Source organism: Lithobates pipiens, unplaced genomic scaffold, assembly GCF_037356315.1.
Source record: "Lithobates pipiens isolate NorthernLeopardFrog02 unplaced genomic scaffold, aLitPip1_a1.2 Scaffold_10, whole genome shotgun sequence".
NCBI lineage: Eukaryota > Metazoa > Chordata > Amphibia > Anura > Ranidae > Lithobates > Lithobates pipiens.
The window spans coordinates 20,200,170-20,216,011 of NW_027507686.1; the positions used below are offsets into that span (position 1 = coordinate 20,200,170).

At 42.9% G+C, this 15,842-nt stretch overlaps 1 protein-coding gene across 1 annotated transcript in view; it reads left to right on the forward strand.

Annotated features, from left to right (window-relative positions):
* Positions 1–9,782, forward strand: part of AP1G1 (adaptor related protein complex 1 subunit gamma 1) — a 93,348-nt gene extending 83,566 nt beyond the window's left edge. The window contains exons 20-23 of the mRNA XM_077452247.1: positions 82–168; positions 3,577–3,737; positions 5,288–5,386; positions 7,820–9,782. Coding sequence (XP_077308373.1) covers positions 82–168; positions 3,577–3,737; positions 5,288–5,386; positions 7,820–7,921 — 449 coding nt within the window. The 3' untranslated portion in view covers positions 7,922–9,782. The remainder of the gene's footprint in view (positions 1–81; positions 169–3,576; positions 3,738–5,287; positions 5,387–7,819) is intronic.
* The last annotated feature ends 6,060 nt before the right edge of the window (positions 9,783–15,842 follow it).

The window sequence follows — 15,842 nt, forward strand, 5'->3', positions numbered from 1 at the left end:
GTCTTCAGCTGATGTTTTTAACTTTATTCTCTTTTTTTTCATTTTTTTTTTTTTTTTTTTTTAAATCTTTTGTCTTTTCAGCCCCACCAGCGCCGGTACCCCAGATGTCCGCACCTCCACTCCTGCTGGATGGCCTTTCTGTGCAGCCTCTATTTAATGATATTTCAGGTCAGTTTACCATTTCTTTTCAAGGGGATATTAAAGCAGAAATAAACACAGCTTGATGACTTGTACCTCCATGACTAAGCTTACTTGTAGGTAGAAGAAATCTCTGATAAACGTGCAACAGTTTAGGAGATTTTTGCTATTTCTGCAGCTGATGACATCACTGGCGCATGTGCACTGCGTACTGAAGGTACAACCGTACCGAGCTCCCTTCAGAGCGCTGTGCTGTGATTGTGGCTCCTATGCACATCATGCATGGAAGTGACATCATCGTGGATCGACTATTCAAACAGCCAGCGCCCACAAACCCAGAAGGAAGACCGGGCAAAAAATGGAAGCTCTGTCAGTGGTGACTGTGTGCCACTGAAGGGCTGCGTTTTAAGAGAAGTCTTATAATATGTGATGCATGCTACCATGGTATGCTCTTAAAGCAGAACTACACGGCCTCTGAGAACCACAAAGCAAAAATGCTGTTTAACCACTTAAGGACCGCCGTATTGCCAATGTACGTCATTGCAATGGCATGTACAGGCACAAGCACGTACATGTACGTGCTTTCCTTCCAGCGGGTGGGGGGTCCGATTGGACCCCCTCCTGCTGGATACGGCAGTCCGTTTCGCTTCAGGAGCGATCCGGAATGAGGGGATGGCCGTTGGTTTCTGGCCATCTCCTCTCGATCGCTCCTGGCGAATGAGAAGCTTCCTCCCACTGTGTATTGTATACACAGGCAGGGAGGAAGTGATGTCATTCTCCTCGGGGCGGTCTTTTTGACCGGACTACGAGGAGAAGACAGAAAGTAAGTGTGCACCAACACTACACTAACATGTAGGCACACACAGGCACACAAACCCCCCCCGATTCCCCTCCCCCCCCCCCCCCAGTCACAGTGTCACTGATTGCAGTGATCATTTATTTACTGATCACTGCATTCAGTGTCAGTTGTAAAAGTAAAAACTGTCAGGGCAGTTAGTGTTAGGTCCAGGGTAGCCCCCTACCACCCCCCAATAAAGGTTTAACCCCCTGATTGCCCCTAGAGTTAACCCTTTCACCCCCTTTTGCCAGTGTCACTAAGCGACCATTTTTCTCATCGCTGCATTAGTGTCGCTAGGTAGCTAGTTATTTTTTTAGGTTCACCGCCAGGTTTTTATAGCGCTAGGTACCCCCATATACTACCCAATAATGGTTTTAACCCCCTGATTGCCCCTAGTTAACCCTTTGACCAGTGATCACCGTATAAGTGTTACGGGTGACTCTGGTTAGTTTGCTTTTTATAGCATCAGGGCACCCTCCATTTATTACCCAATAAAGGTTTAACCCCCTGATCACCCGGCGGGTGATATCAATTAGGTTTTAGGGTCAGGGTCTGCGTCGCCCCAGGCAGCGCTAGGTTAGTGCCAGTACCGCTAACACCCACACGCAAAGCATAAACCTCCCGTAGTGGTATAGAATCTGAACAGATCAATATCTGATCAGATCTATACTAGCATCCCCAGCAGTTTAGGGTTCCAAAAAAACGCATTGTTAGCGGGATCAGCCCAGATACCTGCTGGCACCTGCGTTTTGCCCCTCTGCCCAGCCCACCCAAGTGCAGTATCGATCGATCACTGTCACTTACAAAACACTAAACACATAACTACAGCGATCGCAGAGTCAGGCCTGATCCCTGCGATCGCTAACAGTTTTTTTTGGTAGCATTTTATATTTAAATCCGGAAGGCAGTGCTTGGTTTTCGGGGTCCCGTACGTGGCTAGGCTCCCAAAAAGTCCCCCACATGTGGTATCCCCGTACTCGGGAGAAGCAGCAGAATTTATTTTGGGGTGTAATTTGACTTATGCCCATAGCATGTGTGAGCAATATATCATTTAGTGACAACTTTGTGCAAAAAAAAATAATAATTTTAAAATTCCTGCAACTTGTGGCAAAATATAAAATATTCCATGGACTCAACATGCCTCTCAGTAAATAGCTTGGGGTGTCTACTTTCCAAAATGGGGTCATTTGGGGGGGTTTTGTGTTATTTTGGCATTTTATGGCCTTCGAAACTGTGATAGGTAGTGAGGAGTGAAATCAAAAATTTGCACCCTTAGAAATCCTGAAGGCAGTGATTGGTTTTCGGGGTGCCGTACGCGGCTAGACTCCCAAAAAGTCCCACATATGTGGTATCCCCGTACTCAGGAGAAGCAGCAGAATATATTTTGGGGTGCAATTCCACATATAACTATGGCATGTGTGAGCAATATATCATTTAGTGACAACTTTTTGTAAACTTTTTTTTTTTTTGTTTTTTTTTTTTTTGTGTCATTATTCAATCACTTGGGACAAAAAAAATAAAAATTCAATGGGCTCAACATGCCTCTCCACAATTTCCTTAGGGTGTCTACTTTCCAAAATGGGGTCATTTGGGGGGGGGGGGGGGGTGTGTACTGCCCTGCCATTTTAGCACCTCAAGAAATGAGATAGATAGTCGTAAATTAAAAGCTGTGTAAATTCCAGAAAAATAAGTTTGTAGACGCTATAACTTTTGCGCAAACCAATAAATATACGCTTATTGACATTTTTTTTACTAAAGACATGTGGCTGAATACATTTTGCCCTAAATGTATGACTAAAATTGAGTTTATTCGTTTTTTCTTATAACAAAAAGTAGAAAATATAATTTTTTCTCAAAATTTTCGGTCTTTTTCCATTTATATCGCAAAAAATAAAAATCGCAGAGGCAATCAAATACCACCAAAAGAAAGCTCTATTTGTGGGAAGAAAAGGACGCAAATTTCGTTTGGGTACAACATTGCATGACCGCGCAATTACCAGTTAAAGCAGTGCAGTGCGAAATTGTAAAAAGACCTCTGGTCCTTAGGCTGTTAATTGGTCCGGGGCTGAAGTGGTTAATTCATTTTTATAATTCAAAGCAAACTCCCTCATCCATTCTTTCATCCATCCATGTCTCCATGCTTTATTTTTTTGAGAAATCGCTTTTTGGTTGTGGCCATCTTGAGTAAGGGCAGATGATCCTTGTAGCATTTACTTCCTGGAATCCATCTGCCCTTATCTCATGCATGCCGGTGTTTCGCCAGATTAGGCGACCCGTAAGAATCTGTCACGTTCCGTCGCCGCCATCGTGCTACACCCCGCACTCCTCCACAATAAGGATACAGTGAGAAGGTGGCAAGCAGACATCTTGTTACACCCACCGGAGTCTTGTCTTGCATTTCACACTCAACGACCCCTTTTAAATATAAATAAATAAATTATATATATATATAATTTTTTTTTCCAACCATCCCTGTTTTTCGGCATCTTCTTTGGGGTGCCGGCCTTTGGGCATCTTTATTTGCTGGCGCAGGACGTCTGCATGCTTGGCTCAGTTTGTGGCAGAGGGAATGGGAAGCTAATGGTTTTGTCTTTCTGCAGGTATACCGCCCATCATTGCTTACGATAAGAACGGCCTGAAAATAGACTTCAGTTTTGAGAGGTCCAGCACAAATGCCAGCGTGACTGTGATTACAACTCAGGCGTTTAACAGCACAGACAGCGAGATGACAGACTATGTGTTCCAGGCAGCAGTACCAAAGGTATTTTATGCTCCAGTGGTCACTGGATTAGATGGAGAGAATGACTTTTCCAAGGGAGGGAGGGGACACGGACAGAAATTCAAAATTGAAAGATGTTCTAATTTAGGGATGCACCGATATATCGGTCAGCCAAAAATAGGGTTATCTGTGTTTTGGCAATAGAAATGCCGCTAATGGCCCCTGAAAAACACGGTAAATATGCATATGGCTTTTGTGGCATGCATTTTTATAGGTCGTGTGACTCAAAAAAAACACATTATAAAAATGTAGCACTGATGCGTTTTTGCCACGTTTTAACGGGGTGGTGCGTTTATTTTATTTATTTTTGTAACTGGCAAAATATGCGCCAAAAATGCTGCAAGCAGGATTTTCAATACCACATCAGAAGCGCAACTGTGTGAGGCAATACACAGAATTTAAAGGGATGCATTTTTCTTGACCTTTTTTTTTCTTTCTTTTTTTTTTTTTTTGTTCTTCTTTTTTTTTTTTTTTTTTATGCAAAAGTGCTTCAAAAACTGCTTGGTGTGAAAGCGGCCTAACCTCTTAGCCCCCTTTTTAAGAGGTTTATGATGCCGGGGCCTAAGATCACGTGACCGCTGTGTTTGGGTGTCATGGCAAGTCATGTGATCCGAAAGCTCCAGATCGCAAGGAGCAATTGGGAACTTTCGGTTAGCAGACAGTTACTGTGCTGAGCGCACAGGTGTATCTTGTAGCAGTTCACGAAAATATACGGCTTCTCAGTGCTAAGGGCCAGGTGCCGAGAGGCTGCATATTTGCGTATAGCTGGCGCCAAGGGATTAAAAATTCAAATATAATTTCAGATAGACATATATCTATCACTATTTAGATATTATCTCTCGATAGAGATTATTTATATATATTATATATATTTATATAATTACAATAATGGTTCTTGCCCATCTGATGGGTGACTATACAGTCTACTGATTGAATAGGGAGCAGAAGAAGGCTTATGAGGTCATTTCTTTGCTCTTCTCTGTAATCTTCTTAATGTTGAACTGACCACAGTCCCTTCCGCCGGTCTGAATGTTCCTGTACTAGGCAGCAAATATAAAGCCAGATTGTTTGCTATATTGTATTTATAAATATATTTAATGAGGTTTTAATGAATAAGTAACTGGTTCAAATTTTTCTAATTTATTTTTACAGTTACTTTTTTTTTTTTTAAAGGCAAAGGATAACCAATCAAAATGAATATTTGTGACTTGAATTGGCAAACTATTAGACCACTTTCACACTGAGGCGCTTTCACGCTAAAAACAGCGCCTAAAAAGCTCACGAAAACTTATTTCAATTAAAATCAATGAATGCTTTCACACAGGGGCAGTTGTGCTGGCAGGGCTGGGAAAAACTCCCCTGTCCATTGAAATTAATGGAAAGATCTTCAAAAGCGCCTGAAAAACTGTTCAAAAGCGCTCAGTGTTTTTACTGGCAGTTTAGAAGCTCCTCAGTGTGAAAGTGGACTTGGTTACTGCATTATATATACCATGTGATGAACAGTGTTTTAATCCAATTCTTTTGTATGTCAGACGTTCCAGCTGCAGCTCCTGTCCCCGAGTAATAACGTCCTTCCACCCTTCAGCGCTGCATGTGTCACACAGGTCATCAAAGTCCTGAACCCCCAGAAGGTAAGAAAAGTCTCTTGTGATTGGCCTTCAGACTAGAAGCGTTAGTCATTGTAACCAGCCAGGTGTTCAGTACGGCCTCACGGGCGCATTACACTAGCCTTCCACGGGTGTACGCTCATGTGAATGTTCCTTATTTTTATGCCCCACACCTGTACGTTCCTGGAATGCATGAAAAACATGCTACAAACGTGCAGTGTGCTTGCATCTGTTTTGGCATACGGGATAAACGCGTTTCACGAATGACTAATTTCATTAGGATCCACTCCTTTATTCTATAGCCACTTCCAGACCACACCTTTAGTGGCACTTTTTGTTTACGTGTAACAATTTGTACTTTTTGGTAGAAAATTACTTGGAACATATAATATATATATATATGAGAGAGAATCAAATTTCTTCGTAAATTTAAACCAATATGTATTTTGCTACATGGTTTTTGATTAAAAGAAAATCCCAATAAGCGTATATTGATTGGTTTACACAAACGTTCTAGCGTCTACATACTATGGTGTATATATGCTGGAGTTTTTATTTTTTTATGCTAGTAATGGCAACATGGTTTATAGCGGGACTGTGATATTGCCGTGGACATTCTGAAACTAACTTACACTTTGTAGGAACCAGTGACACTAAGAAAAGTGATCCGTGCTAATAATATACACGGTCACTGTACTAATGGCACTGGCTGGGAAGGGGTTAACATCTTGGCTAATCAAGGGGTTAAATGTGTGTTAAATGTGTGCCTAGCCAGTGTTTGTGTGTACTGTATGCTGATTTCACTAAAGAATGCTTAGTTATACAGAGCTCTGTCCAATATCAGAAAAGTGAGTACACCCCTTACAGTTTTGTAAATATTTTATTCTATTTGTTTTCATGTGACAACACTGAAGAAATGACACTTGTCTACAATGTAAAGTAGTGAGTGTACAGCTTGTATAACAGTGTAAATTTGATGCTCCCTCAAAATAACTCAACACACAGCCATTAATGTCTAAACCGCCAGTAACCAAAGTGAAAATGTCCAAATTGGGCCCAACTAGCCATTTTCCCTCCCCGGTCTCATGTTCCTCGTTAGTGTTACAAGGTCTCGGGGGTGTGAATGGGGAGCAGGGGTGTTAAATTTGGTGTTATCGCTCTCACTCTCTCATACTGGTCACTGGAAGTTCAACATGGCACCTCATGGCAAAGAACTCTCTGAGGATCTGAAAAAAAGAATTGTTGCTCTACATAAAGATAGCCTAGGCCAGTGATGGCGAACCTTGGCACCCCAGATGTTTTGGAACTACATTTCCCATGATGCTCTGGCACTCTGCAGTGTAGTGGAGCATCATGGGAAATGTAGTTCCAAAACATCTGGGGTGCCGAGGTTCGCGATCACTGGCCTAGGCTATAAGAAGCTTGCCAAGACCCTGAAACTGAGCTGCAGCATGGTGGCCAAGACTAATACAGCGGTTTAACAGGACAGGTTCCACTCAGAACAGACCTCACCATGGTCAACCAAAGAAGATAAGTGCACATGCTTAGCATCATATCCAGAGGTTGTCTTTGGGAAGTAGTCGTATGAGTGCTGCCAGCATTGCTGCAGAGGTTGTAGGGGTGGGGGGGTCATCCTGTCAGTGCTCAGACCATACGCCACACACTGCATCAAATTGGTCTGCATGACTGTAGTCCCAGAAGGAAGCCTCTTCTAAAGATGATGCACAAGAAGGCCCGCAAACAGTTTGCTGATGACAAGCAGACTAAGGACATGGATTACTGGAACCATGTCCTGTGGTCTGATGAGACCAAGATAAATGTATTTGTGGCAGATGGTGACAGGCGTGTGTGGTGGCAACCAGGTGAGGAGTAGAAAGACAAGTGTGTCTTGCCTACAGTCAAGCATGGTGGTGGGAGTGTCATGGTCTGGGGCTGCATGAGTGCTGCCGGCACTGGGGGGGGCTACAGATCATTGAGGGAACCATGAATGCCAACATGTACTGTGACATACTGAAGCAGAGCACGACCCCCTCCAATGATGGGGCACTATGCCTTCCACCGACACCAATGATGGGGCACTATGCCTTCCACCGACACCAATGATGGGGCACTATGCCTTCCACCGACACCAATGATGGGACACTATGCCTTCCACTGACACCAATGATGGTGTACACTCACTACTTTACACCGTAGACAAGTGTCATTTCTTCAGTGTTGTCACATGAAAAGATAGAAGAAAATATTTACAAAAATGTGAGGGGTGTACTCACTTTTGTGATGGTTGCCCTCTAGCACTAAATCTACATGGGCCGGCAAGTGGTTAAACCAGGTATTTTTGTATAGCTGGCTTGCTTTTACAGAAAAGGGCCTTCTTACAATCCCTTTTTTTTTTTTTTTTTTTTTTAAATGATTATTTTTACGCTAATTTTTTTTCCCCCCTGTTCTTCTCTACAGCAACAACTGCGCATGAGGATCAAGTTGACATATAACCATAAGGGCTCAGCTATGCAGGACCTCGCCGAAGTCAGCAACTTTCCCCCTCAGTCCTGGCAATAAGACAGCGCCGTGTCTACACTCACCCCCACCCCTCTGACCAAGATGAAGGAACTCTGGGCTGGAGCCTCTGCCCCCTGGATCGCCAATGATTGCACTTTGGGCCTTTGGGGTAGCAGAAAAAAAAAAAAAAAAAAAGGTTGAGGGACATTCTGCGACAGATTGAAGCAGCGGGCGCAAGGCAAGGACGCTGCTGCCTCTCCTTTTTTTTTTTTTTCCCTCCACTCAGGAGGGCGCAGCTGGGCCTTTCTTGAGGCTTCACGTTTTTTTTTTTTTTCCCGCCGGGAGTTAGTTGATTATTTCCTGGCCGGATCTCATGGGATTTTTTGTGTTCTTATCCTCCCCTCCATCTCCTTCTGTACATTCCTGCAGCCATGTTTTCCACTCACACTTATCGCCCTTCAGACTCTTCTTACTCTCTCTCTCCCGAGCAGAAGGAGACTTGTTTTTACAATACTGTTTGATGGTAAGCTCCCCTGCATTGGCTTGCACCTTCCTCTGGATTCAGACCTGAATAAACGCCCTGAAACGCTAGTCCTGCAGCCTTTAATGTGAGCCCCTGGTTCAGACATGTGTTTTTTTTTTTTTTTGTTTTTTTTTTTACTAAGTGCTCTATGCTACTGCTGTCTATTGCAATGGGCTGTGTTACAGGTTACAGTGCCTGACGGAGAACCATTGCACGGCATAGGTCAGGTAAGCATTCACAATGCTAGATAGCCTCCTCATAAGCAAGTTATGTCAGACCTCTTGGATTGTATGCTAGATGTGACGTGTATGGTACTGAGATGGTGACTTCAAGAACTAAGCTGCTATCGGCACTCACCGCAGTATCCAATATATATATATATATATATTTTTTTTTTTTCTTTTTTTCTAGTTACAGCTGCTAATTTCTTAATTGTTTTATAGATTTTCTGTAGCCGCTAACGAGTGGCATTTAAAGAGTCAGTGCAGCCAAAATCGACAATTCAGAACTGGAGTTGCTAATTCTTCGCCACGCAGCCTTTGGAGCCTTATGACTGTACCTGTCGCAATGGGAGGAGTTGATTCAGAAATCTCTGCACCGGATTCCCAAGAAGAAGAGATGAGAAGCTGTAGATCGGCCATCTTCCCTAAGAGTGAAAATGTCGGCTTTGATTGCACTGACCCTTTAAATCGCTTCATGTCCCAAATGAAATTATTATCTTAATAATGAGGGACACCTGCCAGCTCTGGTGTATTGGGTGGGGGGTATAGTAGAGATCTACGTTCCTGGCTTCTCCCTCCACTGTGAACCTGTACAGTATTTAAAGCCCACATGCCTTTTTATTAAAGTTTATTATTTTTTTTGCAAAAGTGGAACAAGATCTCGGACCGTGAAATAGGAACAAAGGCTTTGCTGCAAGCGTAGGAGGGAGCTAAGTGCTGCTTAGTGCTGTTCTCCATCCAAATGTGGACGCTGGCTTAGCAGCCCCTAAGTTGCCACATGTTGGTACTCCGATAATAATTTTTTTTTTTTTTGTAAATTTTTTTTATTTTTTTTTTTCCTTTTTTTTTCTCCTGGTTTTCCCTCTCTTTTTGCTGTTTCAGTAAGTTACAATCTTCTTAAGATGCCCCCTGCTGATTTCATTGAAAGGAACATTCAGATTCCATCTGTGAGTGGGGTGGATAACGAACTGCTGATTACCGCAGACTTATTTTTGAGATGTAAAAGCTAAAACTTGTAAAAATTTACAAAAAAATAAGTCATTGGGGAGCATTAAGGGTGTAAACATTTTCATGGGTTACTTAGACTGCTGTGTATTATCGTCTTTTGGTTGAAACAAATTATGAAAAAGTGAGTAATAAAGAATAAAAAAAAAAATAAATGACTTTGGTTATTGTAGTTTTGTCTAGTTCTGTTTTTCCCCTGCAGTATATTCATCATAAAACGAAATAAAAAAATAATTGATGCAGCGCAACAAATAACAAAAATGTCCATAATATCGTGCTCCATTCACCAATGTGACTAACAAGATCACTCTTCTTCCCTTAACCACTTCAGCCCCTGCCTATTTGGCTGGCCAAAGACCAGACCACTTTTTTACGACTCGGCGCTGCGTCACTTTAACTGACAATTGCGTGGTCGTGCAACGTGGCTCCCAAACTAAACTGATGTCCTTTTTTTCCCCCACAAACGGAGCTTTCTTTTGGTGGTATTTGATCACCTCTGTGGTTTTTATTTTTTGCGCTATAAACAAAAAAAGAGCGACAACTTTGAAAAAAACACATTATTTTTGCTATAATATACCCTAAAATATATAAAAATACTTTTTTTTCCCCCTCAGTTTAGGCCGATACGTATTCTTCTACACATTTTTGGTAAAAAAATAATAATTTTACTGGCAGTGAAGGGGTTAACAATAGGTGGTGCTGTTAGGGGTTAAATGTGTCCTAGAGAGTGATTCTAACTGTGGGGGGGCTGTGTGTGGCACAACACTGATCACCGCTCCCGATTACAGGGAGCTATGATCAGTGTCACTAGGCAGACTGGGGAAATGCTTGTTTACATTAGCATTTCCCCGTTCTTACTCTCTGTGAGACGATCGCGGGTATCCCCACGGACATAGAGTCCGCGAGAACCGCAATCCTACTCACGGAGCTTGCGGCGGGTATGCCCATTTGCACAGCCGTGCCATTCTGTCGACATACATCATCGTGCAATGGTCGGGAACTGGTTAATCTGCCATGCATGCCACCACCACATGTGCCAATTCTAACCAATTCTGCAATTTCTCTCCTATATGTAAAATCATCATTTTTTTTTTCTTGTTAGATAATTACTCCGAACCCCCAAATATATAATATATATTTTTATATTTATAATGTGTGTGTGTGTGTGTGTGTGTGTGTGTGTGTGTGTGTATGTATGTATGTGTGTGTGTGTATGTATGTATATGTATATATATATATATATATATATATATATATATATATATATATATCTCTCACAAAAGTGATTACACCCCTCACATTTTTCATCTTTTGTAACAACACTGAAGAAATGACACTTTGCTACAATGTAAAGTAGTGAGTGTACAGCTTGTATAACAGTGTACATTTGCTGTCTCCTCAAAATGACTCAAGGCAGCCATTAATGTCTAAACAGCTGGCAACAAAAGTGAGTACACCCCTAAGTGAAAATGTCCAAATTGGTCCCAATTATGGTACCCCCTGATACTCTGGAATAAAAGATAGTACAAATAGCTCTATTTCTTTCTCGGCCTTTGAAGGACACTGGAAGGCAACAACTTTCATAACCTCCAAAGGCAATCCAACTGAGGGTTGATAAACCCACTAAGAGGCCCAATTAAAAAAAAAAAAACACAAAAAAATATTTTGATTGGAGATGGAGTCATATGATGCCACAGTGTGCACCTGGTAGAATTTAGAGAATGTGTGAACGAAAAAAAACAGCAGCTGTTGGCGAGAGTAAAAACAGGATTGGGTTCAAACATCGGTTTCTGTGGTTCAGACAGAACTAGATTCATATCCCACAGGGGAAATAACAGGAATTTCCAAAGGTGGCTCCCTGTGAAAATGTTTTACGCAAGGAGTTGAACTAATGATTTCTGAAACGGACTATAAAAGGACGCGAAGCCTAGCATTTGAGGATACTGTGAGCCAAATGCTGGTCCAGGCCCTACTGTAGGAAGGAGAGGATTTGTCTAACAGAGAAAAATCACTTAGAGGAATTCTTATGGCTTCCATCCACGTATTCCACCCACACTCGATGATAGACCTTACAGAAAGTAGACTTCCTAGCTTTTATCATTGTAGGAATCACAGATTGAGATGCCCCTGTCTCTCAAAACCTGGGTTTCAACAGCCATACATTTTTAATTGGTGAACCAGAAGCAGTGTGGTAAATAACAAATCTGGATCTTTTATACCAGGGAAATCTCAAAGAGCCCACAAAGAGTTTGTCAGGAGTCTTACCAGGGTGGAGTACTATATCTGCCTGGGCCAGTCTTAAGCAATGAGAATCATTGGAATGCCCTCCTTCTCGATCCTGACAAGATTTGGGGGAGGAATAACATAGACTAGGGCAGTGATGGCGAACCTGGGCACTCCAGATGTTTTGGAACTACATTTCCCATGATGCTCCACTACACTGGAGAGTGCATGAGCATCATGGGAAATGTAGTTCCAAAACATCTGGGGTGCCAAGGTTCACCATCACTGGACTAGGGTTTACTAATCCAGCAGAGCCACTAAAGTATCCACTGCTTCAACTAGACTATCTCTGTATCTGGAAACAAACCTGTTAGGTGGTCAGGAGGTATACATCTGGCATCCCGCACCTGCGACACGGGTCTTAGGACACCTCCGGGTGTTGGGACCATTTAATTGGGTCCAAGTACTGTTGGCTGCGGAAATCTATTGTCTACATTTGGGGTTTACACAGCCGACAAGGCATGAATGTGAAATTCTGCCCAGGGCTGAAGTGCAATATATCTCAATATATGAAAAGACTTGCCAGTTTAATAAACATTTGTCGGATAATGATGGACATTTGATGTGGACTCTTTGCATATTTATTTGTTTGCATCTAATAGGAAAATTTTATCATATACAGCGAACATCCAAATTTTTTTGAATGAATAAGTGCTGCTAGATCTATATGTGATTTATTTATGGATCTTGTTTAATGGGTCCAAGTACTGTTGGTTGCGGAAATCTATTGTCTACATTTGGGATTTACCCAGCCGACAAGGCATGAATGTGAAATTCTGCCCAGGATAGGTTCCAATCTGCCTCTCTTGTCATGGTAAGACTTCTGGTTCCTCCATGATGATTGGTGTACACCACTGCCGTGGCATTGGCTATCTGGATCTGATGACCTTCCAGCACTGCAGAGCCAGCCAAATAGCCTGACCATCAAGATGTTAATCAAGAGAAGAAAACAACCAAGTCCCTTGCGCTGACAAAATGCCCAGGGCTCCTCCCCAGTCCAACAGGCTGGCATCCATCTTGAGGATCTTCCAGGCGAAAGGACTTTCCTAATTCCAAAGCTGAATTGCTGAACTCCAGGACAGAACAACTTGGTCCTTTTTGGTTCAAAATAAATCTAGCTGTCAATGGACTTGACTGACCTGTCCCATGGTGACAAAATGTAATGTAGTAGAGGTTTGGAGTGCAACTGGGCAGATTGAATGTCCTGGACTGGAGAATTCAAGTATGCAGAAGTATTTATCCTGCCAAAGAAACTTGGTCTGCGCTGTGTCCAGTACTAGACCCAGATGCTCTAAATGATGTAATTCAAACCACTGTAACATCTGCACTGATAAAGCCATGTTGTCTGAACAAGCCTATGCCAGAGGTTTCCTCAACAGGAGGTTGTCTAAGTATTCTGCAATGGAGATGCCACAAGAACGCATTAGGGCATTTACAGGCACCAGCAACTTGGCAACCACCTGAGATGAAGACTAGGTCAAGGTCAACACCCTGAACTGGTTGTGTAGGGGCCTCACAGAACAAAAGCATATGAAACCCCCCCCCCCCCCAAAAACATTAGAGCATGTAGGCACTCGTCCTTGATGTCCGTAGAAGCTAAAAAGTCTCCCTGGTGAAGCGAGGTGATAACAGACCTAGTGGTTTCAATGAAGAATTTATGAACTCAAGTGAAGACGGCAAGAACTTTGACATGCACGATGGGGTAGAATACCCCCTTTGGGTTTGGGAGCGGTAAACAGGTTGGAGTAAAATCCTTTGAAAGTTCTGCCACAAGAAGTGGGGGGATGACACCTTTAGATTAGAAGACCTGAGAGGGTTCGATGGATATCTGCTGATCAGTGTGGTGACACAGCTATATTGGAGGTAAGGAACCAAGGAAGGGGCAGAGAGCAAAACTTCAGTTTATAACCCTAGAATATCGTCTTCACCCTCAAGCATCTGAGGTGGAATGCCAGCTGCGTGTCCATGATGATTAGCCAATGCCCCCCCCCCCCTCCCCACACACTCTGGAAAGCGGGGGTGTATGTCCATGCTGAGGAGGGTTTGGCAGAACCGGTGGGTGGATTCTGCAGTCCAGCATTTTAACCAAAGTGTCCTACACAGGTGTACTGACAGGAGATTTATGCAAGAGATCTGCAAGGAAGCCTCCACCACAATGTCAAAACCGAAGTTTAAAGCTATAGGCGATTGCTCCATATGTTATAAAATCGAGGGATCAACTACTGTAAGATCTTCTTTAAAGGTTTTTGATTGGTATGCCATGGTTTAAGGCTTGACATGGTAAAATCAGCCCTGATGGGGTGAAGAACATGGCCTGCCGCCAAGAAGTTCTAGAAAGTCCAATTATAGTTTGGGCTTTAACCCTTTTTCTGCTGGGTCTATACAGCGTGCGGCCCTACAGGACAGCTTTCAGCTGGCTAAGCCTGCCTGTAACAGAATTCATCGGGAGATACAACGCAAGCAACCCCCACAGCTGGGAGGAGCTGGGGCTCCTTTTACAGGGGGATTGGGAAGCACTCCACGACTTGCGTTTATCCGGTCTGGCATGAGCTCTGCGTGGGAACCCAGTGTCCCCGAAGGTCACTTCTAGGCTATGCCCGCAATGTCCAGTCCAGATGCAGCTCTGTAGAAACCAGAGTTAGGATTGACACGCCAGACGGCTGCAATAAAAGATGGACCAGCTTTAGCAGCGATGCAGGGAAGACTCTTCATCGAAAGAAGTAAAATCTTGAAGAATAAGGGAAGAAAAAAAAAAACTCACCTTTTCGGGTCTGTTGCTAGGGGGTCCCTCGTAATCTGCCTCTTCCTCTCTGAGGCGCCTGACGTAATTTCCCCCCCCCGTGCTTGCAAGTGCTCCTGGGAGATGTCTGTCATAATTTCCCCGGAGTCACTGGGCAGCGCCGCGGACTGTAATCGGTGCTACGGCCACCGTTGAATGGCGCGTGCGTGATATTGAGAATTGCACGCTGGTTACCCAGCATGCATCTCTACAACGATATTCCAGGAAGCAATATCGATGCGGGCTTCACATCGGCCACAAACCAAGGCATACAATATTACAGTAAGGGATTTATATATTTGAAAAATATATCTGGATGATTGTATATTATTTAATTACAGTACTACTAGGATCCAAAAAATAAATTAAAAAATTAAAAATTTCCGCCGGAACTCTGCTTTAAGTACTGAAGTTTGGCGCCATTCCTCAAGTGTGCGCAATTTTAAAATGTGGCGTGTTAAGTATGTATTTGCTCAGCGTAACATCATCCGTCACATTATACAAAGACATTGGAGTAACGTTACTGGTTTTATTTTTTTTTCGCTAAAGTTTTTTTCCCCCCCCAAAAAAATCGATTTTGAAAAATTGCTGCTCAAATAACGTGTAACAAAAAAAAAAAAGGTTGCAATGACCGCCATTTTATTCAATAGGGTCTTTGCTAAAAAAAAAAAATTATATATATATATATATATATATATATATATATATATATATATATATATATCTGGGGGTTCTGAGTAATTTTCTAGCAAAAAAAAATAAAAATGATTTTTACATCTAGGACAGAAGTGGTTAACTAATTAAAAGAAAATGCAAAACAGGGTTAAATACTCATGTAATTTTTTTTTTTGGTGGGGGGAAGGTAATAAAAAAATAAAAATAAATAAAATGTGTGACACACTATGCATCAGACGATGATTGTCGCAGGACTGCACATGACTTTTTTTTTCACTGACAGCATGCCCCAGCTGCTTGGCAGCGGTCGCTTCCGGCGCTCCTCTGACGTCGGGCGAAGGGCAGGGAGGCTGACAGGGTGCCCACCCGCCGTGCCCTCAGCAGACATGGCCGCCGCGGGCATAGAGCTACCTGCAGAATGGCTTACTACGCAAGATGGGCGGAGACTTGTTGGAGATTGGCAGAGCGTGGGCTTCGCTGGCTCGCCATTGGCCG